Genomic DNA, 27442 nt, shown 5'->3' with positions numbered 1-27442 from the left:
TACTATTTCTCTTTATTGGAGAAGCAGTGTTTGCCTATCTTCATACTGTACAGTCTTTGCCAGCCTGGCTACGGTTGTCAGTTTTGTTAGCCACTAGCCATCTCGTTGCTACTACTAGCATCATTTTAGGTTGTTCTTGGTAGAATGGATTGTTGTAGCTAGGAAGTTAGCTACTACTACTCTTTGATAATCATTGATAACAAACAACATAGCTAATATATGTTTTGGTGATGGTAACTTCCATCTGGCCTAAGTGGTGTGTCAGACAGTCAGATCATATGTTACTTCTCAACATGGACATGAGGTTGTTTGGTCATGTTCTTTACCCCCAGGAGTCCTTTTTCCAAAACATAGACACCCCACAGAAGCATGGAATTGTGAGTATATCTGAAAACAATGTCAAGGACAGTGGTTAGACAGCGCTGACCCTTGACAGAGTGTATAATATGTTATAGATACTTAGTCATGGGTTGGTAGATAGACCAAATCAAGATTACACCTCAAAACTAATAAGTAAACAACCCCCCCCCCCCCCCTCCCCTCCCCTCCCCTCCCTCCCTCTCTTTCTCTCTGCCTCACTCTCTCCATTCTCTCCCACTACCACCCCTCCCTCTCTCTCTCCCCTTCACTCTCTCTCCTCTCCCATCCCTCCCACCCTCCATCCATACAGAACATGGCAGATTTAAAGAAGCTGAAGTCTGGGTATTTGCATAGTGAAGGGGATCCAGATGACCACACGCAAAGCCCTGTGTAACATCAAGGGCCTTTCAGAGGCCAAGGTGGACAAGATCAAAGAAGCTGCTGGGAAAATGCTGGTCTTCAGAATAGGGGACTTTGATTTTTCATGATTAGTTTTTATTCAACGTATAATCGTAAGACAAACTCAAAATCCTGTTGCAGCTGGTCGCCAAGTATGTTGAATACATTGGTCTAAAATAAAAAAGGTTTCCTGACAGCATTTGAATACAGTGCGAAGAGGAAACAATTGTTCCGCGTCAACACTGGAAGCATAGAGTTTGAGTTGAGATTCGCCACATGCTCATATGTTCATAACTTTTTATAGTAATACATTTTAAGTACTCCAATTTTTCTCTTCTGATCCGTTTGTCTTCAGTAAACTACTTGGGGGAGGTATGGAGAGCATGGTAATCACTGAGGCATTTGGAGGTGAGCTCTGTGGGTCCCCCAGTCAAAGATATGATAAATCTCATGCTCATGATATATAAGACAAGAAGTTAAGGCCCAATGGCTAACATTAACCTGAACTGAGTCAGATATAAAACATGTTGTTTTCTTTTTTTCATACTTTCATAGTAAATGTTTAGTCCCTCAGAGTTTCGGACAGGCAAGACCCAGCTCCCACACACTGTGGTAAGTGAATGGCTGAGGGGTATTTTCGGTAGTCCCAGTTAGGTTGTACTGCATTGGAAGTCAGGTTTCAGAAATATTCAGATATTATTACATTGGTTCTTGTCATTTAGTCCGTGTCTCTGTTGTTCTCCAGTCACAGCCCAGCTTCCTGGAGAGGATGGCTACACAGGAGGAAAAGTAATCTTCATCGACACAGAGAACACTTTGTATCCTAATTTACCTGAGCTCTAATCTATTAAGTCAAATTTGCATCAGTTTAAAATCACCCTTACCTTTGCAAGTATTTCTGAGGATACAGGGTCATAAGTATCCCAGTGTTTTTTTATTCACATGACTCAGCCAATAGAGTCTCTTATGAAATCCTACGGTTTCCTTAACCTGATGTGACCCTCTAGTCATCCAGACAGGCTGAAGGACATAGCAGACAGGTTCAACGTGGACCATGATGCTGTGTTGGACAATGTGTTATACACCCGAGCCTACACCAGTAAGACATCTAACTTACTCATTAAACAGTACCTCTCTATCATTACTGTCACGTTCTGTCCATAGTTATTTTGTATTTTCTTTGTTTTAGTGTGGTCAGGGCGTGAGTTGCGTGGGCAGTCTATGTATTCTGTTTCTATGTGGGGTTTCTTGTTTGGCCTGATATGGTTCTCAGAGGCAGGTGTTAGTCATTGTCTCTGATTGGGAACCATATTTAGGTAGCCTGTTTTCTGTTGGGTTTTGTGGGTGGTTATTTTCAATCTTTGTGTGTCTGCACCAGATAGAACTGTTTTGGTTGTCACTTTGTTGTATTGTTTTTTTTTTAAGTGTTCAGTTTTCCATTAAAAAGATGAACACTAACCACGCTGCGCTTTGGTCCTCTCTATCTCCAGACGACAACCGTTACAATTACTGCCTAAACCTGAACATATTGTCTGAGAAAAGCTGTTTCACAAAGTTAGATAGAAATGTTAAGTATACATTTTGAGTCTGTTTGTACATTTTTTACTGTATACATTTTAGGATAATTTCTGTGTTTTCTAATGGGTACTTATGACATCAGAGGATAAGGCTTTTGTATGGTTTGGACCATGCATCTTGGACTTACTCTACTGCACTACTATGTCCCTAATTAGGTTTCAACTTCAGGTGAACACCAGATGGAGCTGTTGGATTTTGTGGCGGCCAAATTCCACAAGGAGGGAGGCATCTTCAAACTTCTGTTATTAAATGAAAATAAAATATAAACAACATCACCTTTCATATTGTTTTATGTTAGAAGTTGACACTAAGAAAAAAATACTATCACTGTACTTATCTTTCGGTAACACTTTAGTTAATGTCGACAGATATAATGCATTATTATGTGTAATAAGCATTTATAATATCTTGTGTCTCTGTCTTTCCCATTCCTGCCCTCAGATCATAGACTCCATCATGGCTCTGTTCCGGGTAGATTTATCTGGCCGAGGGGAGCTGGCAGAGAGACAACAGAAGCTGGCCCAGATGCTCTCATCTGCAGAAGATCTCTGAAGGTCTGGCCACAGCTCTTGCAGATTTATATGGGAACTATGGAAATAATAGATGTACATCGCAGCAGAATAACTCTGCAGAATAACTCTTGAATTTTGCATAAACCTTGGATTGATGGAGATGGGATATATTAATTTGTACATATTGATATTAATGTCTTCCTTTCTCCTCTCCCTAGAGTACAACGTTGCGGTGTTTGTCACCAATCAGATGACTGCAGACCCTGGAGCTGGGATGTCGTAAGTGACTAGCCTGATGTAGGGACTAGGGTTCGGTTTGGAATTGGACGGAAACTCACTCACTTGGCTAAATTTCTAACAGATTTTGGCCTGTAATTCTAATCTGAGTGTTTCTCTTGTCTCTGTCAGGTTCCAAGCTGATCCCAAAAAGCCGATTGGAGGGCACATCCTGGTGCATGCGTCCACCACACGAATCAGCTTGAGGAAAGGACGTGGAGAGTTGAGAATCAACAAGATATTTGACAGGTAATTTGTCTTAAAGTTCACTTACTCAATATATGTTGTTCTCATTATTCCTTCGTAATAAATCATTGTAAAGAAGTTGTCAAATATGATTTTCTCACCTATAGAGAAAGATCTTCCTCCTCTCGTAGATTCATTATTTTCCATGGTCTCCTGCAGTCCTGATATGCCTGAGAACGAGGCCACTTTCACTCCGGGGGGAATTGCTGATGCCAAAGAGTGAAAGACCCTCATGGATTCACCATTGGGCAGCCTTTTTCAAATCATAACTGATTTGAATACTTATACTGTTTATCTCTACTATTTAATGTTAGATTTTTTGTTGTTGTTGAGTTTAGTAAAATTAAGGATGTGTATACTCTGATTAGTATACTGTTTTTAATGTTCATATTTACCGGTTTACAGAGTGGCTTTACGTTCAACCTCACCTTCCAGAATGCATTGTTCTGTAGTTCCAGGGTTACCCCCTCGAGGAGCCCTCCTAGCGGTTCGTTGTGGAACTGTGGGTTTTACGTCTCTCTCTCTCGTCGGTCTCGTCTCCGTGAGACACCGGCTCACCATATGCCTCCCAAAACAAGACACAGTGAAGCATCGCGAATTATTTTAACATAAGTAGGAAGATAACAGAACGGACATCAAGCCAGGTGCGTTATTCACAGTCAAGCCAGCTAGCTAGCTTAGCTAACTCTGCCATGGACCCGCGAGACACAGCCCCGGATTCGTGGGAGCAGGAGGAGGATGCCGAGGCCCGAGACGCCGCGGGACTCCAGTCCGCTCTCGCCGCTCTCAACGTCAATGCCAAGCCGTTTGTCCCGAATGTCAACGCGGCGGTGTTTGTACCGACCTTATTTCAAAGCAGCCTCACGGAAATCCCAATACTCGACGGTCACGGTAGGTTACTGTGTGATGTTGTGGAGTGTTGTAATAACGGGATTTTGACAGCTGCTCTTATTGCCTGGGGTTAGCTACAGTACCTAGCTAGATAACGTTAGCTATCTTGGGGTTGTAACGTTAGCTAAGCAAGCTCACTAGACCAGTGTATGATATTGCTCAACCCTAATGTGACTGTTTTAACATGATGGTGCAACATTTATAGCTAGGCCTACTGCTCATGATGCTATTATTATTGTTAAGCCATCACTCATAACGTTACTGGATTCCTATTCCAAAACCTCCAATGTCCATTTAATGCCAATGATAAACGCAACAACTTGTCTCTTCACAGGTGCTGAGACAGTTGCCAGCATGGAGCTGTCAGAAACAGTTGGTATGTGTTTTGTGTTTATTACTATATTATTATGGAGCTAACTATTCTTCCATCTTTTACTTCCCTTTGCCACTCAGGTGTGTTGTACTTTACAATGTTATTTTTTTGGACAGTCAGATGTATCAGATTGTTTGTTGAAGATGTGTATCACAGGTGTTTTTTAAAAACCTTTAGGTTTCAATCTTTATTTTTTACCTGCAGAAGGTTGCCTTGCCAACTCCCACCCAACTAATTCCAGAGGAGATTACAAATGTCCGTCAGTATTTTCTACCATTCAGACATTGAAACATCTCTTAAGGCCTACTGCTCACTGGGAGGTAGCCTAGGCCTGAAGGCCAGTTCTGGGAGACATAAGGTCCAACTGGGAGGGTTGGCAGGCTCGCACTCCCTACATGCACATCTATAGCATGATGCAACATCACAGGCCTATGCCTAAAATATACTAGTACACTGGAACACGTGGAAACAGATAGAGGATATGACGTTTGTTAGACTGGTATAACCAAATCGAGCAGTCCAGTTGTTGTATTTTCAGGGAATGTTGCTGTAGAGGTACTGTGTTCACCAGCCCTATATATGTTTTACATTTGGCCAGAGAACACTGCCGCTGTGCACATCTACTCAGGTTACATACGCCTGATTTATCTGTTAGTGTGACACCTGGCTGAAACTGTAGCCTGCCAGAGAGAGAGAGGACACGAGGGGAAGTGAGTTCTGAGTGACTGTTGATACCCTATAATGTCAAAATTTAATTATTATTTTTTGAAATGTTTACAAAGTCATTAAAAATGAAAAGCTGAAATTTCTTGAGTCAATAAGTGTTACGACACTCGTTGGGAGAAGGAGACCAAGGCGCAGCGTGGTAGGCGTACATCGTCTTTTTATTGATGACACCAAAAAACAAAATAACAACAAAAAATGAAGGCAAACAGTTCCGTCAGGCACAGACACTAAACAGAAAATAAGATCCCACAACTGAAATTGGGGGAAAGGGCTACCTAAGTTTGATCCCCAATCAGAGACAACAATAGACAGCTGCCTCTGGTTGGAAACCACACTCTGCCAAAAACAAAGAAATAGAGAACATAGAATGCCCACCCAAATCACACCCTGATCTAACCAAACATGGAGAATAACAAGGATCTCTAAGGTCAGGGCGTGACAATAAGTATTCAACCCTTTTGTTATTGCAAGACTAAAATAAGTTCTGGAGTAAAAATGTGCTTAACAAGTCACATAATAAGTTGCATGGATTCACTCTGTGTGCAATAATAGTGGTACTTGTTGGTTATTACTGCATTGTCGGAACTAGAAGCACAAGCATTTCGCTACACTCACATTAACATCTGCTAACCATGTGTATGTGACAAATTAAAATTTGATTTGATTTAGTGTTTTTTAAATTTTTTATTTATAAAAGTTTACCCCGTTTTCTCCCCAATTTCGTGGTATCCAATTGTTTTAGTAGCTAATATCTTGTCTCATCGCTACAACTCCCGTACGGGCTCGGGAGAGACTAAGGTTGAAAGTCATGTGTCCTCTGATACACAACCCAACCAAGCCGCACTGCTTCTTAACACAGCGCGCATCCAACCCGGAAGCCAGCCGCACCAATGTGTCGGAGGAAACATCGTGCACCTGGCAACCTTGGTTAGCGTGCACTGCACCCGGCCCGCCACAGGAGTCTCGGGTGCGTGATGAGACAAGGACATCCCTACCGGCCAACCCCTCCCTAACCCGGACGACGCTAGGCCAATTGTGCGTTGCCCCACGGACCTCCCGGTCGCGGCCGGTTACGACAGAGCCTGGGCGCGAACCCAGAGTCTCTGGTGGCACAGCTGGCGCTGCAGTACAGCGCCCTTATCCACTGCGCCACCCGGGAGACGCAATAATAGTGTTTAACATGATTTTTGAATAACTACCTCATCTCTGTACTACATACATACCATTATTTGTAAGGTCCCTCAGTTGAGCAGTGAATTTCTAACACCGATTCAACCACAAAGACCAGGGAGGTTTTCCAATACATTGCAAAAAAGGGCACCTATTGGTACATGTTGAAAAGAAGCCGACATTGAATATCCCTTTGAGTGTGTTGAAGTTATTAATTACACTTTGGATGGTGTATGAATACATCCAGTCACTTCAAAGTTACAGGTGTCCTTCCGAACTCAGTTGCCAGAGAGGAATGAAACCTCTCAGGGATTTTACCATGAGGCCGATGGTGACAGAGTTGCAGAGTTTAATGGTTGTGATAGGAGAAAACTGAGGATGGTTCAACAATATTGTAATTACTCCACAATACTAACCTAAATATGAGAGTGAAAGGAAGGAAGAAAAAATATCCCAAAACATGCATCCTGTTTGCAATAAGGCACTAAAGTAAAACTGCAAAAAATGTGGCAAAGAAATGAACTTTATGTCCTGAATATAAAGCGTTATGTTTGAGACAAATCCAACACAACACATCACTCTTCATATTTTCAAGTATGGTGGTGACTCCATCATGTTATGGGTATGCTTGTCATTGGCAAGTTTTTTTAGGATAAAAATAAATGGAATAGAGCTAAGTGCAGGTAAAATCCAAGAGGATGGTTTAGTCTGCTTTCCAACAGACACTGGGAGACATATTCACATTTCAGCAGAACAATAGGCCAAATATACACCGCTCAAAAAAATAAAGGGAACACTTAAACAACACAATGTAACTCCAAGTCAATCACACTTCTGTGAAATCAAACTGTCCATTTAGGAAGCAACACTGATTGACAAATTGCACATGCTGTTGTGCAAATGGAATAGACAACAGGTGGAAATTATAGGCAATTAGCAAGACACCCCCAATAAAGGAGTGGTTCTGCAGGTGATAACCACAGACCACTTCTCAGTTCCTATGCTTCCTGGCTGATGTTTTGGTCTCTTTTGAATGCTGGCGGTGCTTTCACTCTAGTGGTAGCATGAGACGGAGTCTACAACCCACACAAGTGGCTCAGGTAGTGCAGCTCATCCAGGATGGAACATCAATGCGAGCTGTGGCAAGAAGGTTTGCTGTGTCTGTCAGCGTAGTGTCCAGAGCATGGAGGCGCTACCAGGAGACAGGCCAGTACATCAGGAGACGTGGAGGAGGCCGTAGGAGGGCAACAACCCAGCAGCAGGACCACTACCTCCGCCTTTGTGAAAGGAGGAGCAGGACGAGCTCCAAAATGACCTCCAGCAGGCATCAAATGTGAATATGTCTGCTCAAACGGTCAGAAACAGACTCCGTGAGGGTGGTATGAGGGCCCGACGTCCACAGGTGGGGGTTGTTCTTACAGCCCAACACCGTGCAGGACGTTTGGCATTTGCCAGAGAACACCAAGATTGGCAAATTCGCCACTGGCGCCCTGTGCTCTTCACAGATGAAAGCAGGTTCACACTGAGCACATGTGACAGACGTGACAGAGTCTGGAGACGCCGTGGAGAACGTTCTGCTGCCTGCAACATCCTCCAGCATGACCGGTTTGGCGGTGGGTCAGTCACGGTGTGGTGTGGCATTTCTTTGGGGGGCCGCCCATCTCTCCATGTGCTCGCCAGAGGTAGCCTGACTGCCATTCGGTACCGAGATGAGATCCTCAGACCCCTTGTGAGACCATATGCTGGTGCGGTTGGCCCTGGGTTCCTCCTAATGCAAGACAGTGCTAGACCTCATGTGGCTGGAGTGTGTCAGCAGTTCCTGCAAGAGGAAGGCATTGATGCTATGGACTGGCCCGCCCGTTCCCCAGTCCTGAATCCAATTGAGCACATCATGTCTCGCTCCATCCACCAACGCCACGTTGCACCATGGACTGTCCAGGAGTTGGTGGATGCTTTAGTCCAGGTCTGGGAGGAGATCCCTCAGGAGACCATCCGCCACCTCATCAGGAGCATGCCCACTACTGAGCCTCATTTTGACTTGTTTTAAGGACATTACATCAAAGTTGGATCAGCCTGTAGTGTGGTTTTCCACTTTAATTTTGAGTGTGACTCCAAATCCAGACCTCCATGGGTTGATAAATTTGATTTCCATGGATAATTTTTGTGTGATTTTGTTGTCAGCACATTCAACTATGTAAAGAAAAAATTATTTAATAAGAATATTTCATTCATTCAGATCTAGGATGTGTTATTTTAGTGTTCCCTATATTTTTTTGAGCCGTGTACATTGGAGTTGCTTACGAAGACCACATTGAATGTTCTTGATTGGTCTGGTTACAGTTTTGACTTAAATCGGCTTGAAAATCTATGGCAAGACTGGAAAATGGCTCTCTAGCAATGGACAGCTGTAATCGCTGCAAAAGTTGATTCTAACATGTATTTACACAAGGGTGTGAATACTTATGTAAATGAGATTGCTAGAATTTCTAAAAACGTTTTCACTTTGTCATTGTGGGGTATTTTGTGTAGATGGGTGCGAAGGTTTTATTACATTAATTTTGAATTCAGGCTGTAACACAACACAGTGTGGAATAAGTCAAGGGGTATGAATCCTTTCTGAAGGCACTGTAGGTGACCACAACTCTGTAATAAATGTGTAATAAGACAATTTCCGTGTTATAGTGTATGAGGTCAGAGATCAAAGAGCATTGTTTGAAGAGAACCTGCAGTCACCGTGCAGTTCCGCACACAGTTTAGATTAACAGTGTGCCGGTACTCTCCTCTCTGTTCACAAGCTATCTCATATACCCATCATGCACCTGTGAAATCTGCTGGATGTGCGGACTACCTTCAACAAAAGATCATTGTTTCATGGTCTACATCAGTGGTAAACAAGTGCTGCTTTTGTCCTTTAGCTCCAGTGGAGAACGGAGGAGGGACAGAAGCAGACATGATGGTGGAGGTGGAGACGTGGGAGCAGAAAGAGGAGCCCGGGGAAGGAGAACCAGGAGGAGGGGGAGCCCTGGGAGGAGAGGGGGGTTCCAGTGAGGTGGTGCAGGGAAAGGAGGAGGAGGAGATGATGGAAGAGGAAGAGGAGGAGGAGCTGCCCATGCTCAAAGTAATCCCCCTCCCACCAGACGCCCCGAAGAAGGAGCATGTCAATGTGGTGTTCATTGGGCATGTGGGTGCGTTCCTACTGTATACTCTTACCTCATGTATACCTTAATTCATGGTGTGCAAGTGCAATTTCTAACAGCAAGTGCTGTTAGAAATTGTCTGTATTCATTTGGATTGAAGACCAGTTTTCTTTTTTTCAGATGCTGGTAAATCAACTATTGGAGGTCAGATCATGTGAGTAATAACATGGTTATCAATAACTATTCCTAGTTTCAGGTTACTGAAGATGGCTTAACATTTTCTTCTACGGTTTGATATTGCTACTAATGCCATGGCTATCTAGAAATAAAATGTTCTCTCCTATATTCATCAGATCAGGCAATCTCTGTTTATCTTTCTTATTGGAGGTATTTGACAGGAATGGTGGAGAAAAGAACCCTGGAGAAATATGAAAGAGAAGCCAAAGAAAAGAACAGAGAAACATGGTGAGTTTACCTTCTGGTGTGACTAGATTCAGTTATGTTTATGCTTGGAAATAATAAAAATGACTGAAAAATGTTTTCATATGACTTTTTCATCTTGTATCCATATCTTGCTTGCCAGGTACCTGTCCTGGGCTCTGGACACCAACCAGGAGGAGAGAGACAAGGGGAAGACGGTGGAGGTGGGGAGAGCCTACTTTGAGACAGAGAAAAAGCACTTTACTATCCTGGATGCCCCCGGCCACAAAAGCTTTGTACCCAACATGATCGGTGGGGCGTCACAAGCTGACCTGGCAGTGCTGGTGAGTTTTCCCAAACAATGCTTAGTGGAAGGCATTTCACTGGCCACTTTTCATATCTGCTGCGTCGAGGCAAAACAGGCCCCTGTGTCCCTGTTAGTTGGTTAGTTGTATCGTTGCCAGTAGATACGTTGACTGAGACTGCATTTGTTTAGCAATGGATTTTGTGTGATAAGAAGAGGACTGACATAACTATATAATGAATATTTTTTAACATTCATTCTAGTTCTGAAAAGTCTACACAGTAGATCATGTACAGTACCTGTAAGGTGTACCCTAGTGTTTGTCATTATCTTCTGCACCCCATGCTAGTCTAACGTAACCCTATGTTGTGGTCAGGTGATCTCGGCCAGAAAAGGAGAGTTTGAGACAGGCTTTGAGAAGGGAGGTCAGACACGGGAGCATGCCATGCTGGCCAAGACGGCTGGAGTCAAACACCTCATCGTCCTCGTCAACAAGATGGACGACCCCACTGTCAGCTGGAGCTTGGAAAGGTCAGTCAGTACAATGTACAGTGCATTCGGAAAGTATTAAGACCCCTTGACATTGTTCACATTTTGTTACATTTCAGCCTTATTCTAAAATGGATTGAATATATATTTTTAATCAATCTACACAATACCCCATAATGACAAAGCGAAACAGGTTTTTAGACATTTTTGCAAATATAATAAAAATTAAAAAGAGATGCCTTATTTACATAAGTATTCAGACCCTTTGCTATGAACCTCAAAATTGAGCTCAGGTGAGTCCTGTTTCCTTTGATCATCCTTGAGATGTTTCTACAACTTGATTTGAGTACATCTGTGGTAAATTCAATTGATTGGACATGATTTGGAAAGCACACACCTAGCTACAGTGGGGCAAAAAAGTATTTAGTCAGCCACCAATTGTACAAGTTCTCCCACTTAAAAAGATGAGAGAGGCCTGTAATTTTCATCATAGGTACACTTCAACTATGACAGACAAAATGAGAGAAAAAAATCCAGAAAATCACATTGTAGGATTTTTAATGAATTTATTTGCAAATTATGGTGGAAAATAAGTATTTGGTCAATAACAAAAGTTTATCTCAATACTTTGTTATATACCCTTTGTTGGCAATGACAGAGGTCAAACGTTTTCTGCGATGTCAATTTACTATAATTACGACCGGGAATACGTCTTTCCTGAAGCGGATCCTTTGTTCAGACCTTCACCCTGGACATGCGATCTCATCCCAGAGGCCGACCCAAAACGTGGTCGCAGCAGGAGAGGCAGACGGAACGGCCTACTGGTCAGACTTAGTAGGCGAGGACACCATCCACCGCTTCAGAGCATATTACTCGCCAATCTCTAGATAACAAGGTGGACGAAATTAGGGCACGAGTTGCCTTCCAGAGAGACATCAGAGATTCTAACATTCTCCGTTTCATGGAAACATGGCTCACTCGGGATATGTTGTCAGATTCGGTACAGCCACCTGTTTCTATATGTATCAAGTCGACAGAAACAAATATTTCTCTGGTAAGAAGACGTGCGGGGGTGTATGCCTTATAATTAACGACTCATGGTGAAATCACAAAAACATACAGGAACTCAAGTTTTTTTTGTTCACTCGACCTAAAATTCCTTACAATCAATTGGGATCTGTTCCGGATAGCCTCAGACAATAACATTGACGTATACGCTGGCTCGGTGAGTGAGTTTATTAGCAAGTGAATCGGGGATGTCATTCCCTCTGTGACCATTAAAACCTTCCCTAACCAGAAACCGTGGATTGATGGCAGCATTCGTGCAAAACTGAAAGTGCGAACCACCGCTTTTAATCATGACAAGGCAACCGGAAACACGACCGAATACAAACAGTACAGCTATTCCCTCAAGGCAATCAAACAAGCAAAGCGTCAGTATAGAGACAAAGTAGAGTCGTAATTCAACGACTCAAACACGAGACGTATGTGGCAAAGTCTACAGTCAATCACGGATTACAAAAAGAAAACCAGCTCCTTTGCGGACACAGACGTCTTGCTTCCAGACAAATTAAACAACTTCTTTGCTCACAATACAGTGCCACTGACACGACCCGCTACCAAAGCCTGTGGGCTCTCCTTCTCCGTGGCCAACGTGAGTAAAACATTTAAACTTGTTAACCCTCGCAAGCCTGCCGGCCCAGACGGCATCCCTACACGCGTCCTCAGAGCATGCGCAGACCAGCTGGCCGGTGTATTTACGGACATATTCAATCTCTCCCTATCCCAGTCTGTTGTCGCCACATGCTTCAAGATGGCCACCATTGTTCCTGTTCCCAAGAAAGCAAAGGTAACTGAACTAAATGACTATTTCTTCATTGCACTCACTTCTGTCATCATGAAGTGCTTTGAGAGACTAGTCAAGGACCATATCACCTCCACCCTACCTGATACCCTAGACCCACAGTAGGTCCACTGACAATGCAATCACACTGCACACTGCCCTATCCCATCTGGACAAGAGGAATACCTATGTAAGAATGCTGTTCATTGACTACAGCTCAGCATTTAGCACCATAGTACCACCCTGGGTCTCGACCCCACCCTGTGCAACTGGGTCCTGGACTTTCTGACGGGCCGCCCCCAGGTAGTGAGGGTAGGTAACAACATCTCCACCCCGCTGATCCTCAACACTGGGGCCTCACAAGGGTGCGTTCTCAGCCCTCTCCTGTACTCCCTGTTCACCCATAACTGCGTGGCCATGCACGCTTCCAATTCAATCATCGAGTTTGCAGACGACGCTACAGATGTAGGCTTGATTAACAACAACGACGAGACGGCCTACAGGGAGGAGGTGAGGGCCCTCAGCGTGTGGTGTCAGGAAAATAACCTCTCACTCAACGTCAACAAAACAAATGAGATGATCGTGGACTTCAGGAAACAGCAGAGGGAGCACCCCCCCCATCCACATTGAAGGGACAGTAGTGGAGAAGATGGAAAGTTTTAAGTTCCTCGGCGTACACAGCACGGACAAACTGAAATGGTCCACCCACACAGACAGCATGGTGAAGAAGGTGCAACAGCGGCTCTTCAACCTCAGGAGGCTGAAGAAATTTGGCTTGTCATCTAAAACCCTCACAAACTTTTACAGATGCACAATCGAGAGCATCCTGTCAGGCTGTATCACATCCTGGTTCGGCAATTGCACCTCCCTCAACCGCAAGGCTCTCCAGAGGGTTGTGCGGTCTGCACAATGCATCACCGGGGGCAAACTACCTGCCCTCCATGACACCTACAGCACCTGATGTCACAGGAAGGCCAACAAGATCATTAAGGACAACAACCACTCAAGCCACTGCCTGTTCCCCCCTGCTATCATCCAGAAGGCGAGGTCAGTACAGGTGCATCAAAGATGGGACCGACAGACAGAAACTGTTTTTCAGTCTCTAGGCCATCAGACTGTTACACAGCCATAGCTAACATAGAGAAGCTGCTGCCAACATACAGACTGGAATCTCTGGCCACTTAAATAAAATAATAAAGATATCACTAGTCACTTTAAATAACAGCACTTTAATAATGTTTACATATCCAACGTTACTCATCTCATATGTACAGTTGAAGTCGGAAGTTTACATACACCTTGGCCAAATACATTTAAACTCAGTTTTTCACAATTCCTGACATTTATTCCTAGTAAAAATGTCCTGTCTTAGGTCAGTTAGGAACACCACTTTTATTTTAAGAATGTGAAATGTCAGAATAATAGTAGTGAGCAATTTATTTGAGCTTTTATTTCTTTCATCACATTTCCAGTGGGTCAGAAGTTTACATACACTCAATTAGTATTTGGTAGCATTGCCTTTAAATTGTTTAACTTGGGTCAAATGTTTAGGGTAGCCTTCCACAATCTTCCCACAATTAGTAGTGTGAATTTTGGCCCATTCCTCCTGACAGAGCTGGTGTAACTGAGTCAGGTTGGTAGGCCTCCTTGCTCGCTTTTTCAGTTGTGCCCACACATTTTCTATGGGATTGAGGTCAGGGCTTTTGTGATGGCCACTCCAATATCTTGACTTTGTTGTCCTTAAGCCATTTTACCACAACTTTGGAAGTATGCTTGGGGTCATTATCCATTTGGAAGACCCATTTGCGACCAAGCTTTGACTTCCTGACTGATGTCTTGAGATGTTGCTTCAATATATCCACATCATTTTCCCCCTCATGATGCCATCTATTTTGTTAAGTGCACCAATCCCTCCTGCAGCAAAGCACCCCCACAACATGATGCTGTCAACCCGTGCTTCACGGTTGGGATGGTTTTCTTTGGCTTGCAAGCCTCCCCCTTTTGCCTCCAAACGTAACGATGGTTATTATGGCCAAACAGTTCTATTTTTGTTTCATCAGACCAGAGGACATTTCAAGTACGATCTTTGTCCCCATGTGCAGTTGCAAACCGTAGTCTGGCTTTTTTATGGTGGTTTTAGGGCAGTGGCTTCTTCCTTGCTGAGCGGCCTTTCAGGTTATGTCGATATTTGGACTTTTACTGCGGATATAGATACTTTTGTACCTGTTTCCTCCAGCATCTTCACAAGGTCCTTTGCTGTTCTTCTGGGATTGATTTGCACTTTTCTCACCAAAGTCTGTTCATCTCTAGGAGACAGAACGCGTCTCCTTCCTGAGTGGTATGACGGCTGCACGGTCCCATGGTGTTTATCCTTGCGTATTATTGTTTGTACAGATGAACGTGGCACCTTCAGGCGTTTGGAAATTGCTCCCAAGGATGAACCAACAAAATGAGTCAGTATCATTGAACACAGCTTTATCTATACACATTAAAAAAGATGCACGCTTATTGAGTCTACAATTCTTTTTCTGAAGTCTTGGCTGATTTCTTTTGATTTTCCCATAATGTCAAGCAAAGAGGCACTGAGTTTGATGGTAGGCCTTGAAATACATCCACAGATACACCTCCAATCGACTCAGGTTCATTGACATCACTTATCAGAATCTTCTAAAGCCATTACATTTTCTGGATTTTTCCAAGCTGTTTAAAGGCACAGTCAGCTTAGTGTATGTAATCTTCTGACCCACTGGAATTGTGATACAGTGGCCAGATGGAAGCCACCCCTCATGACATGACAGCCCGCTTGGAGTTTTCCAAAAGGCAAAAGATTCTCTGGTCTGATGAAACCAAGATTTAACTCTTTGACCTGAATGCCTAGTGTCACGTCTGGAGGAAACCTGGCACCATACCTATGGTGGAGGCAGCATCATGCTGTGGGGATGTTATGCCAGCTGCAGGAACTGGAAGACTAGTCAGGACTGAGGGAAAGATGAACGGAGCAAAGTACAGAGATCCTTGATGAAAACCTGCTCCAGAGCACTCAGGACCTCAGACTGGTGTGAAGGTTCAACTTTCAACAGGACAACGACCCTAAGCACACAGCCAAGACAACGCAGGAGTGGCCAAATCTCTGAATGTTCTTGAGTGGCCCAGCCAGATCCCGGACTTGAACCCGATCAAACATCTTTGGAGAGACCTTAAAGTAGCTGTGCAGCAACGCTCCCCATCCACCTGACAATGCTTGAGAGGATCTGCAGAGAAGAATGGAATAAACTCCCCAAATACAGGTGTGCCAAGCTTGTAGCGTCATACCCAAGAAGACTTGAGGCTGTAATCACTGCTAAAGGTGCTTCAACAAAGTGCTGAGTAAGGGGTCTGAATACTTATGTAAATGTGTTATTTCAGTTTTTATTTGTAATACATTTGCAAACATTTCTACAAACCTGTTTTCGCTTTGTCATTATGGGGTATTGTGTGTAGATTGATTTAAAAAAAGATTTGATCCATTTTAGAATAAGGCTCTAACGTAAAAAATGTGGAAGAATTCAAGGGTTCTGAATACTTTCCCGAATGCACTGTATGTACAGGCATCTTGTTAGAGAGCCAAATGCCTCTGTTTCCCATCTAATGTGTTGTTTGACCCTCATGTTTGACCCTCATGCTGCATGGCTGGTTATGACAGACAGTCATAGAATAGTAAAGATATAAAAATGGAGATTGTGTTCCTCAATTAGTCAACATTGTAACATTAATATTGTTATTTAACACAGTAAAATACCCCATCCTCCTCCCTCTCCACCACAGGTATGAGGAATGTAAAGAGAAGTTGGTGCCATTTCTGAAGAAGGTGGGCTTCAACCCAAAGAAGGACATCTACTTCATGCCTTGCTCTGGGCTGACGGGAGCCAACCTAAAGGAGCCCATAGAGGAGTGCACATGGTACACGTAAGTCAACCTCCCCTCAGTTCTCTGCAGAAAGTACACGTAAGTCAACCTACGCTCAGTTCTCTGCAGAAAGTACACGTAAGTCAACCTACGCTCAGTTCTCTGCAGAAAGTACACGTAAGTCAACCTACGCTCAGTTCTCTGCAGAAAGTACACGTAAGTCAACCTCTCCTCAATTCTCTGCAGAAAGTTCATGTAAGTCAACCTCCCCTCAGTTCTCTGCAGAAAGTACAGTTGAAGTCAGAAGTTTACATACACTTAGGTTGGAATCATTAAAACTCGTTTTTCAACCACTCCAAAAATGTATTGTTAACAAACTATAGTTTTGGCAAGTCGGTTAGGACATCTACTTTGTGCATGACACAAGTAATTTTTCCAACAATTGTTTATAGAAAGATTATTTCACTTATAATTCCCTGTATCACAATTCCAGTGGGTTAGACGTTTACATACTCTAAGTTGACTGTGCCTTTAAACAGCTTGGAACATTCCAGGAAACTATGTCATGGCTTTAGAAGCTTCTGATAGGCTAATTGACATAATTTGAGTCAATTGGAGGTGTACCTGTGGATGTATTTCAAGGCCTACCTTCAAACTCAGTGCCTCTTTGCTTGACATCATAGGAAAATCAAAAGAAATTCATCCTTGGGAGCAATTTCCAAATGCCTGAAGGTACCACGTTCATCTGCACAAACAATAGTATGCAAGTATAAACACCATCGGACCACGCAGTCATCATACTGCTCAGGAAGGAGACATGTTCTGTCTCCTAGAGATGGACGTACTTTAGTGTGAAAAGTACAAATCAATCCCAGAACAACAGCAAAGGACCTTGTGAAGATGCTGAAGGAAACCGGTACAAAAGTATCTATATCCACAGTAAAACGAGTCCTATATCAACATTACCTGAAAGGCTGCTCAGCAAGGAAGAAACCACTGCTCCAAAAACGCCATGAAAAAGCCAGACTATGGTTTGCAACTGCATATGGGGACAAAGATCGTACTTTTTGGAGAAATGTCCTCTGGTCTGATGAAACAAATATAGAACTGTTTGGCCATAATGACCATCATTATGTTTGGAGGAAAAAGGAGGAGGCTTGCAAGCCGAAGAACATCATCCCAACCGTGAAGCACGGGGGTGGCAGCATCATGTTGTGGGGGTGCTTTGCTGCAAGAGGGACTGGTGCACTTCACAAAATAGATGGCTTAATGAGGAGGAAAATGATGTGAATATATTGAAGCAACATCTCAAGACATCAGTCAGGAATTTAAAGCTTGGTTGCAAATGGGTCTTCCAAATAGACAATGACCCCAAGCATACTTCCAAAGTTGTGGCAAAATGGCTTAAGGACAACAAAGTCAAGATATTGGAGTGGCCATCACGAAGCCCTGACCTCAATCCTATAGAAAATGTGTGGGCAAAACTGAAAAAGTGTGTACGAGCAAGGAGGCGTACAAACCTGACTCGGTTACACCAGCTCTGTCAGGAATGGGCCAAAATTCACCCAACTTATTGTGGGAAGCTTGTGTTAGGCTACCTGAAACGTTTGACCCAAGTTAAACAATTTAAAGGCAATGCTACAAAATACTAATTGAGTGTATGTCAACTTCTGACCCACTGGGAATATGATAAAATCAATAAAAGCTGAAATAAGTCATTCAACTATTATTCTGACATTTCACATTCTTAAAATAAAGTGGTGATCCTAACTGACCTAAAACTGAATTTTAACTAGGATTAAATGTCAGGAATTGTGAAAAATGTAGTTTAAATGTATAGGGCCAAGGTGTATGTAAACTTCTGACTTCAACTGTACACGAAAGTCAATCCCTCTTGGGGTGCTGAGTGGCGGTTGCTTGTCAAGTCTTTATTTTCATAACAGTCCATCAAATCAATGTATATTTTTTCCTCCTCCATAAAACAGCTCTGCTAACTTCTATGAAGCTATCAAAGTTCTCTCTGTCCCCATAATAATTGATAATCCATAAATGTATTATTAGAAAAGATAACAATTGATTGTCCCAGTCGTTCTTCATTGCCAGGGGGTTGCCATTCATCCCACATCTGGACAGCCTGCCAAGCTTCAACAGAATCACAGATGGCCCTGTCAGATTACCCATCGTAGACAAATACAAGGTGAGCTCAACTGCTGTCATGAGTTATCCCAGTTACATATCTCTAGCTCTGTATTGCACTCAACGGCATAACTTGCATAATTTTTAACCACTCCATCTTATTCTGTAGTAATTAATAATCCATTATGAATACATTATCTGAGAGTTTGACAATGGCTTATGAAATGACTACTAAACGACAAAGAAATAAAATCTAATTTTATTTGTCACATACACATGGTTAGCAGATTTTAATGCGAGTGTAGCGAAATGCTTGTGCTTCTAGTTCCGACAATGCAGTAATAACCAACAAGTAATCTAACTAACAATTCCAAAACTACTGTCTTATATACAGTGTAAGGGGATAAAGAATATGTACATAAGGATATATGAATGAGTGATGGTACAGAGCAGCATAGGCAAGATACAGTAGATGGTATCGAGTACAGTATATACATATGAGTATGTAAACAAAGTGGCATAGTGATACATGTATTACATAAGGATGCAGTCTATGATATAGAGTACAGTATATACGTATGCATATGAGATGAATAATGTAGGGTAAGTAACATTATATAAGGTAGCATTGTTTAAAGTGGCTAGTGATATATTTACATAATTTCCCATTATTAAAGTGGCTGGAGTTGAGTCAGTGTCAGTGTGTTGGCAGCAGCCACTCAATGTTAGTGGTGGCTGTTTAACAGTCTGATGGCCTTGAGATAGAAGCTGTTTTTCAGTCTCTCGGTCCCAGCTTTGATGCACCTGTACTGACCTCGCCTTCTGGATGATAGCGGGGTGAACAGGCAGTGGCTCGGGTGGTTGATGTCCTTGATGATCTTTATGGCCTTCCTGTAACATCGGGTGGTGTAGGTGTCCTGGAGGGCAGGTAGTTTGCCCCCGGTGATGCGTTGTGCAGACCTCACTACCCTCTGGAGAGCCTTACGGTTGAGGGCGGAGCAGTTGCCGTACCAGGCGGTGATACAGCCCGCCAGGATGCTCTCGATTGTGCATCTGTAGAAGTTTGTGAGTGCTTTTGGTGACAAGCCGAATTTCTTCAGCCTCCTGAGGTTGAAGAGGCGCTGCTGCACTGTGCAGCTGCTACCTACACACACACTGGCCTTCCCACATCACATCCAGATGAGGCCCTCTGTTCCATTCTGGGTGTCCTTCCAAGTCCTCCCTACTGTAGCCAAGGACATCAGAGCACAGCCATTTTCTCCACAAGATAATTTAGCTTTCTGGCACCGGTTTCACCAGCAGGTGTTTTGGAACAGGTTAGAAGGAAGGAAATTATATTGTATAGCTTTCTCAGCAGGTCTTCCGCACATACACACACACACACACACACTGCTGTGGTTGTGTAAGAGGGGTGTTATGAAACCCAGGAGCTCTAACTAGATCTGCTATTCAGTTGATATAATGGGATTACGGTCCAGTTAATTGGCGGCTGGTTAGGTTGTTAGACTAGCTGGCAGTGGGGATCAACAGCTTAGCGCTAGACGGTAGTACACTCAATGAAGTCATCTTAGGTGGGAGCATAGAAGAGAAAATAAACAACTATTTTAATTGACTAGACAGAATCCGTTTTAGTTTTTTTTTATTCATTCAATATAAGTGCTAATTTTCTATGGTAACCTGGTGTGAGCAGAATCCATAGTAAACTGCAGTGTCCTTCCTAACCCTTAGTACCACTTCCTTTAACTGAGGGGGGTGTTGATGAGCATTTGTCTCTGCTAATACAGGAGTAATAAAGGCCTAGTTCACTAATTTTGTGGATTTAAGCACCATCAGAACCCCTACTTCCCGAGCCAAAAAGGTGAAAGAGCTTTCTGTGCCCTTAAGCAAGGCACTTAACCCTAATTGCTCCAGGGTTGCTGTTGATAATGACAGACCCTGGCTGTGACCCCATTCTCCGAAGTTTATAAAAACCTCTTAGATTGGAGTAGAGGATGAGAAAGGAAACAAAGGAAGTAGTGTAATAATACAATCTTCTTTAACTTGTAGTAAGTAAGTAGCTTTGAGCCGGACCGGCTCATAGGGGCAGGAGCCTATCTTCTGTTTCTGTAGCGTGAGGCAGCTTGACGTACATGTATAACAGCCCCTGGACAGGACAGTAGTCTACCGCAGGACCTTCCCCCCCCAAACTATCTCCTTAATGTTGAGTGCCGAGCAGAGACGCATAGGGTACCATTTTTACAGTCTGTGGTATGACTCAACCGGGGATTGATCTCCCAATCTCAGGGTGGACACTCTAACCACAAGGCCACTGACTATAACTGGTAGAATAACCTTTAACCTGGTCTTGGTGGTGCTCTGTGTTCAGGATATGGGCACTGTGATCCTGGGGAAGCTGGAATCTGGGTTCATTGCCAAAGCCCAGCAGCTGGTCATGATGCCTAACAGGGTAAGGCTCTCCATAGGTCATTCATCTGTCCTGGAGAGTATACATTACACAAGTGTACAGGAGACCCTTTCACAATTTACATGTACTTTTTAATTCCTTTGGCAGATGCTCTGCAGAAAAACATCTGCTAAATAATTTATCTTTAAATTGTAAAAGTGACTCCAGACTTCCAACATTACCATGCACTTCAGGTTTGGATTCTCCAACATGTACGCATCTGTGTTAAATACTTTACTTCAGGTTCTAATGTTATATTTCCCTTCCCAGCCCCAGTTTATCTTGCGATTTTAAGATTACTAATATATTACTTGTTGTATAACATATACACTGAGTGTACAAAACATTAAGAACATCTTCCTAATATTGATTAGCACCCCCTTTTGCCCTCAGAACAGCCTCAATTCATCGGGGCATGGACTCTACAAGGTGTTGAAAGCGTTCCACAGGGATGCTGGCTCATGTTGATTCCAATGCTTCTCATAGTTGTCAAGTTGGCTGGATGTCCTTTGGGTGGTGGACCATTCTTGATACACACAGGAAACTGTTGAGTGTGAAAACCCAGCAGCGTTGCAGCTCTTGACACACTCAAACTGGTGCACCTGGCACCTACTACCATACCCTGTTCAAAGGATCTTAAATCTGTTTTTCCCATTCACCCTCTGAATGGCACACATACACAATCCATGTCTCAATTGTCTCAAGGCTTAAAAATCCTTCTTTAACCTGTCTCCTCCCTTTCATCTACACTGATTTGAAGTGGATTTAGTGACATCAATAAGGGATAATAGTTTTTGTTTTGTATACTCTGTGTATATACAGCACTATGATACATGTGATGTGTTATCCCCACCCCCAGCACACAGTGGAGGTGCTGAGCCTGCTGTCTGACGAGGTGGAGACAGATGAAGCTGTTCCTGGAGAGAACCTGAAGCTAAGGCTGAAGGGCATCGAGGAGGAGGAGATCCTGCCTGGCTTCATCCTCTGTAATGCTGAGAACCTCTGCCACTCCGGACGCACTTTTGACGCTCAGGTAGGCTACGTTCCTTAGGACATGACTACGGTAATTTTAGATCGGTTGGTAGAGCATGGCGCTTGCAATGCCAGGATAATGGGTTCCATTCCCGGACCACCCGTATGTACAGTGTATGCACACATGACTGTAAATTGCTTTGGATTAAAGCTTCTGCTAAATAAATGGCATATGTTATCATTGTCTAGGATTAGTTTACAAAGATACATTGCATCAGGGAAATGCTAAATGATAGCGATGGTAGGTTGGGTTGACTAAATACAGTTGAAGTTGGAAGTTTACATACACTTAGGTTGGAGTCATTAAAACTTGTTTTTCAACCACTCCACAAATTTCTTGTTAACAAACTATAGTTTTGGCAAGTCGGTTAGGACATCTACAGTGGGGCAAAAAAGTATTTAGTCAGCCACCAATTGTGCAAGTTCTCCCACTTAAAAATATGAGAGAGGCCTGTAATTTTCATCATAGGTACACTTCAACTATGACAGACAAATTGAAAAAGAAAATCACATTGTAGGATTTTTAATGAATTTATTTGCAAATTATGGTGGAAAATAAGTATTTGGTCACCTACAAACAATCAAGATTTCTGGCTCTCACAGACCTGTAACTTCTTCTTTAAGAGGCTCCTCTGTCCTCCACTCGTTACCTGTATTAATGGCACCTGTTTGAACTTGTTATCAGTATAAAAGACACCTGTCCACAACCTCAAACAGTCACACTCCAAACTCCACTATGGCCAAGACCAAAGAGCTGTCAAAGGACACCAGAAACAAAATTGTAGACCTGCACCAGGCTGGGAAGACTGAATCTGCAATAGGTAAGCAGCTTGGTTTGAAGAAATCAACTGTGGGAGCAATTATTAGGAAATGGAAGACATACAAGACCACTGATAATCTCCCTCGATCTGGGGCTCCACGCAAGATCTCACCACGTGGGGTCAAAATGATCACAAGAACGGTGAGCAAAAATCCCAGAACCACACAGGGGGACCTAGTGAATGACCTGCAGAGAGCTGGGACCAAAGTAACAAAGCCTACCATCAGTAACACACTATGCCGCCAATGACTCAAATCCTGCAGTGCCAGATGTGTCCCCCTGCTTAAGCCAGTACATGTCCAGGCCCGTCTGAAGTTTGCTAGAGAGCATTTGGATGATCCAGAAGAAGATTGGGAGAATGTCATATGGTCAGATGAAACCAAAATATAACTTTTTGGTAAAAACTCAACTCGTCGTGTTTGGAGGACAAAGAATGCTGAGTTGCATCCAAAGAACACCATACCTACTGTGAAGCATGGGGGTGGAAACATCATGCTTTGGGGCTGTTTTTCTGCAAAGGGACCAGGACGACTGATCCGTGTAAAGGAAAGAATGAATGGGGCCATGTATCGTGAGATTTTGAGTGAAAACCTCCTATCAGCAAGGGCATTGAAGATGAAACGTGGCTGGGTCTTTCAGCATGACAATGATCCCAAACACACCGCCCGGGCAACGGAGTGGCTTCGTAAGAAGCATTTCAAGGTCCTGGAGTGGCCTAGCCAGTCTCCAGATCTCAACCCCATAGAAAATCTTTGGAGGGAGTTGAAAGTCCATGTTGCCCAGCAACAGCCCCAAAACATCACTGCTCTAGAGGAAATCTGCATGGAGGAATGGGCCAAAATACCAGCAACAGTGCGTGAAAACCTTGTGAAGCCTTACAGAAAACGTTTGACCTCTGTCATTGCCAACAAAGGGTATATAACAAAGTATTGAGATGAACTTTTGTTTTTGACCAAATACTTATTTTCCACTATAATTTGCAAATAAATTCATTAAAAATCCTACAATGTGATTTTCTGGATTCTTTTTCTAATTTTGTCTGTCATAGTTGTAGTGTACCTATGATGAAAATTACAGGCCTCTCTCATCTTGTTAAGTGGGAGAACTTGCACAATTGATGGCTGACTAAATACTTTTTTGCCCCACTGTACTTTGTGCATGACACAAGTCATTTTTACAACAATTGTTTACAGATTATTTCATTTATAATCCACTGTATCACAATTCCAGTGGGTCAGAAGATTACATACACTAAATTGACTGTGCCTATAAACAGCTTGGAAAATTCCAGAAAATGATGCCATGGCTTTAGATGCTTCTGATAGGCTAATTGACATCATTGAGTCAATTGGAGGTGTATCTGTGGATGTATTTTAAGGCCTACCTTCATACTCAGTGCCTCTTTGCTTGACATCATGGGAAAATCAAAGGAAATCAGCCAAGACCTCAGAAAAACAATTGTAGACCTCCACGAGTTCATTCTTGGGAGCAATTTCCAAATGCCTGAAGGTACCACGTTCATCTGTACAAACTATAGTACGCAAGTATAAACACCATCGGACCGTGAAGCACGGGGGTGGCAGCATCATGTTGTGGGGGTGCTTTGCTGCAGGAGGGACTGGCGCACTTCACAAAATAGATAGCACCATGATGAGGAAAATTATGTGAATATATTGAAGTGACATCAGTCAGGAAGTTAAAGCTTGGTCGCAAATGGGTCTTCCAAATGGACAAAGTCCCCAAGCATACTTCCAAAGTTGTGGCAAAATAGCTTAACTTCTTGACGCAACCCATCCCGTTAGCGGGATAATTTTCATCACCACCCGCTGCACCAAATTCAAATTAAATTACTAAACATTTAATTTTCATGAAATCACAAGTGCAATATAGCAAAACACACCTTAGCTTGTTGTTAATCCACCTGGCATGTCAGATTTCAATACAGCTTTTCGGCGAAAGCATAACAAGTGTTTATGTAAGAACATCTCTCTCAGTAGACAAAATATTACAAACACCTAGCAGCCAAGTAGATTGGTCACGAAAGTCAGAAAAGCAATAGATTAAATCGTTTACCTTTGATGATCTTCAGATGTTTTCACTCACGAGACCCCCAGTTACACAATAAATGTTCCTTTTGTTCCATAAAGATTATTTTTATATCCAAAATACCTCATTTGTTTGGTGCGTTATTTTCAGAAATCCACAGGCTCGAGCGGTCACAACGGGGCATGTGTCTAAACTATGTCTAAAGACTGACACCTTGAGGAAGTGATTGGAAAAGGAATCTGGTTGATATCCCTTTAAATGGAGCGAAGGCAGGCTATGGAACATGGAGCTTTCAAAATAGATGCCACATCCTGGTTTGATTTTCCTCAGGTTTTCACCTGCAATATCAGTTCTGTTATACTCACCGACAATATTTTGACAGTTTTGGAAACTTTAGTGTTTTCTATCCTAATCTGACAATTATATGCATATTCTAGTTTCTGGGCCTGAGAAAAAGGCAGTTTCAAATGGGTATGTTTTTCATCCAAAAATCAAAATACTACCCCCTACACTCAACAAGTTAAGGACAACAAAGTCAAGGTATTGGAGTGGCCATCACAATATCCTGACCACAATCCTATAGAAAATGCGTGGGCAGAACTGAAAAAGCATGTGCGAGCAAGGAGGCCTAACAACCTGACTCAGTTACACCAGCTCTTCCAGGAGGAATGGGCCAAAATTCACCCAATTTATTGTGGGAAGATTGTGGAAGGCTACCCGACACGTTTGACCCGAGAAACAATTTAAAGACAATGCTACCAAATACTAATTGAGTGTATGTAAACTTATGATCCACTGGGAACATGATGAAAGAAATAAAAGCTGAAATAAATCATTCTCTCTACTATTATTCTGACATTTCACATTCTTAAAATAAAGTGGTGATCCAAACTGACCTAAGACAGGGAATTTTTACTAGAATTAAATGTCAGGAATTGTGAAAAACTGAGTTTAAATTTATTTGGCCAAGGTATATGTAAACTTCCGACTTCAACTGTATGTAAACTCCAGTACTTATTTTTTTTTAAATACTTTGTTTTCAGATTGTCATCATTGAGCATAAATCCATCATCTGCCCAGGTTACAACGCAGTCCTACACATCCACACCTGTATTGAAGAAGTACAAATCACAGTGAGTTACTAAGTTACATTAACTTGTTAACAACCCCTAACCTTATCACAGTGAGTTACTGTTACATTAGCTTGTTAACGTCTCCTAACCCAACCGGGTCTCTATCCAAGTATAGCCTACCCACCACAGGTATCTTCTCTGTCAGTGAATAATGTTCTTTAGTAAATAAACCTGTATTCAAGTCAATTCTCTCCTCAGGCCTTAATCTGTCTAGTGGACAAGAAGACCGGTGAGAAGAGCAAGACGCGACCTCGCTTTGTCAAACAGGACCAGGTGTGCATCGCCCGGCTACGTTGTGCTGGAACCATCTGCCTCGAGACCTTCAAAGACTTCCCACAGATGGGGAGGTTCACCCTACGAGATGAAGGTTGTGTGTGTGTTCCTGTGGGATTGTTTTATACCATGTTTGGTTTCTATTGATGAAATAGGAGAAAGCTTTAAACAACAAAACCAGTGGCAAATGGAGTATTAAAGGTTTTTATAAGTATGGAATTGTCTCCCTTTTCAGGCAAAACCATTGCTATTGGCAAAGTGCTGAAGCTGGTACCAGAGAAGGACTAATGTGAAGCAGCATGGAATCCTGGGACAGTTGTCATGAAAGAGGAGGAAGCTGCTGACGCCTACCTAGCCAGCCACCCCCTCTTACATACCACACTATCTGTTGAAGATGGAGGAGGAGAACAAATCATGTTTGAAAATAAAGAAGAAACTTTAAAAAGTGACTGAATCAGTTTTTATGATGAACAATGTTAATGAAAGACAAGTCCAGTGTGTCAGCTTTCTCATATTGAGAGCTCAGCTATGCCACTAATGTAGCCACTACCCTTTCCCAGGCCAATCTCACTCTGTGCTGGTCCACCTTTTGTTTTGGAAATGGGAATGTATGCGTTGTTACTTCGTTTGGAAAGGAAGGGACTAGCGTTGCATCCGGTTGCATCACGTTTGGACCATAATTAGGTTGTTATACGCATTCAAATCCAAAATATTATACCAAAATGGTAATATTTTGGTTGTAGGTATCGCCATACCAAAATCCTAATCTGGTATGTTCACACGCACACAATCAAACAAACATGGTTCCTGTTGTGAACGTGTGTTGTCATGTTACCAATCAACAACAATGAAAATAAAGTATCAAACTGAGAGAAAAAAATTAAAGGCTCTGTTTTTCTCCATTTCTTATAATGTTCATTTGGCCTTTCGGAATGGTTTCCACTGGTTAC

General features: G+C 42.8%; 1 protein-coding gene across 1 annotated transcript; it reads left to right on the top strand.

Moving 5' to 3' along the window:
* The first annotated feature begins 3861 nt into the window (after positions 1-3861).
* On the top strand, positions 3862-27377 carry LOC115112904 (eukaryotic peptide chain release factor GTP-binding subunit ERF3A-like). The gene is made up of 14 exons (XM_029639948.2): positions 3862-4262; positions 4597-4638; positions 9447-9716; positions 9849-9882; positions 10056-10133; positions 10252-10432; positions 10769-10923; positions 16529-16669; positions 18713-18806; positions 21111-21191; positions 22048-22221; positions 26130-26219; positions 26418-26586; positions 26728-27377. Exons 1-14 carry the CDS (start codon positions 4064-4066, stop codon positions 26778-26780), a joined length of 1761 nt encoding a protein of 586 aa, XP_029495808.1. The 5' UTR covers positions 3862-4063; the 3' UTR covers positions 26781-27377.
* The last annotated feature ends 65 nt before the right edge of the window (positions 27378-27442 follow it).

The sequence above is a fragment of the Oncorhynchus nerka genome, linkage group LG28 (genome assembly GCF_034236695.1).
Source record: "Oncorhynchus nerka isolate Pitt River linkage group LG28, Oner_Uvic_2.0, whole genome shotgun sequence".
Classification (NCBI taxonomy): domain Eukaryota; kingdom Metazoa; phylum Chordata; class Actinopteri; order Salmoniformes; family Salmonidae; genus Oncorhynchus; species Oncorhynchus nerka.
This window is presented reverse-complemented; position numbering and strand designations above follow the sequence as displayed.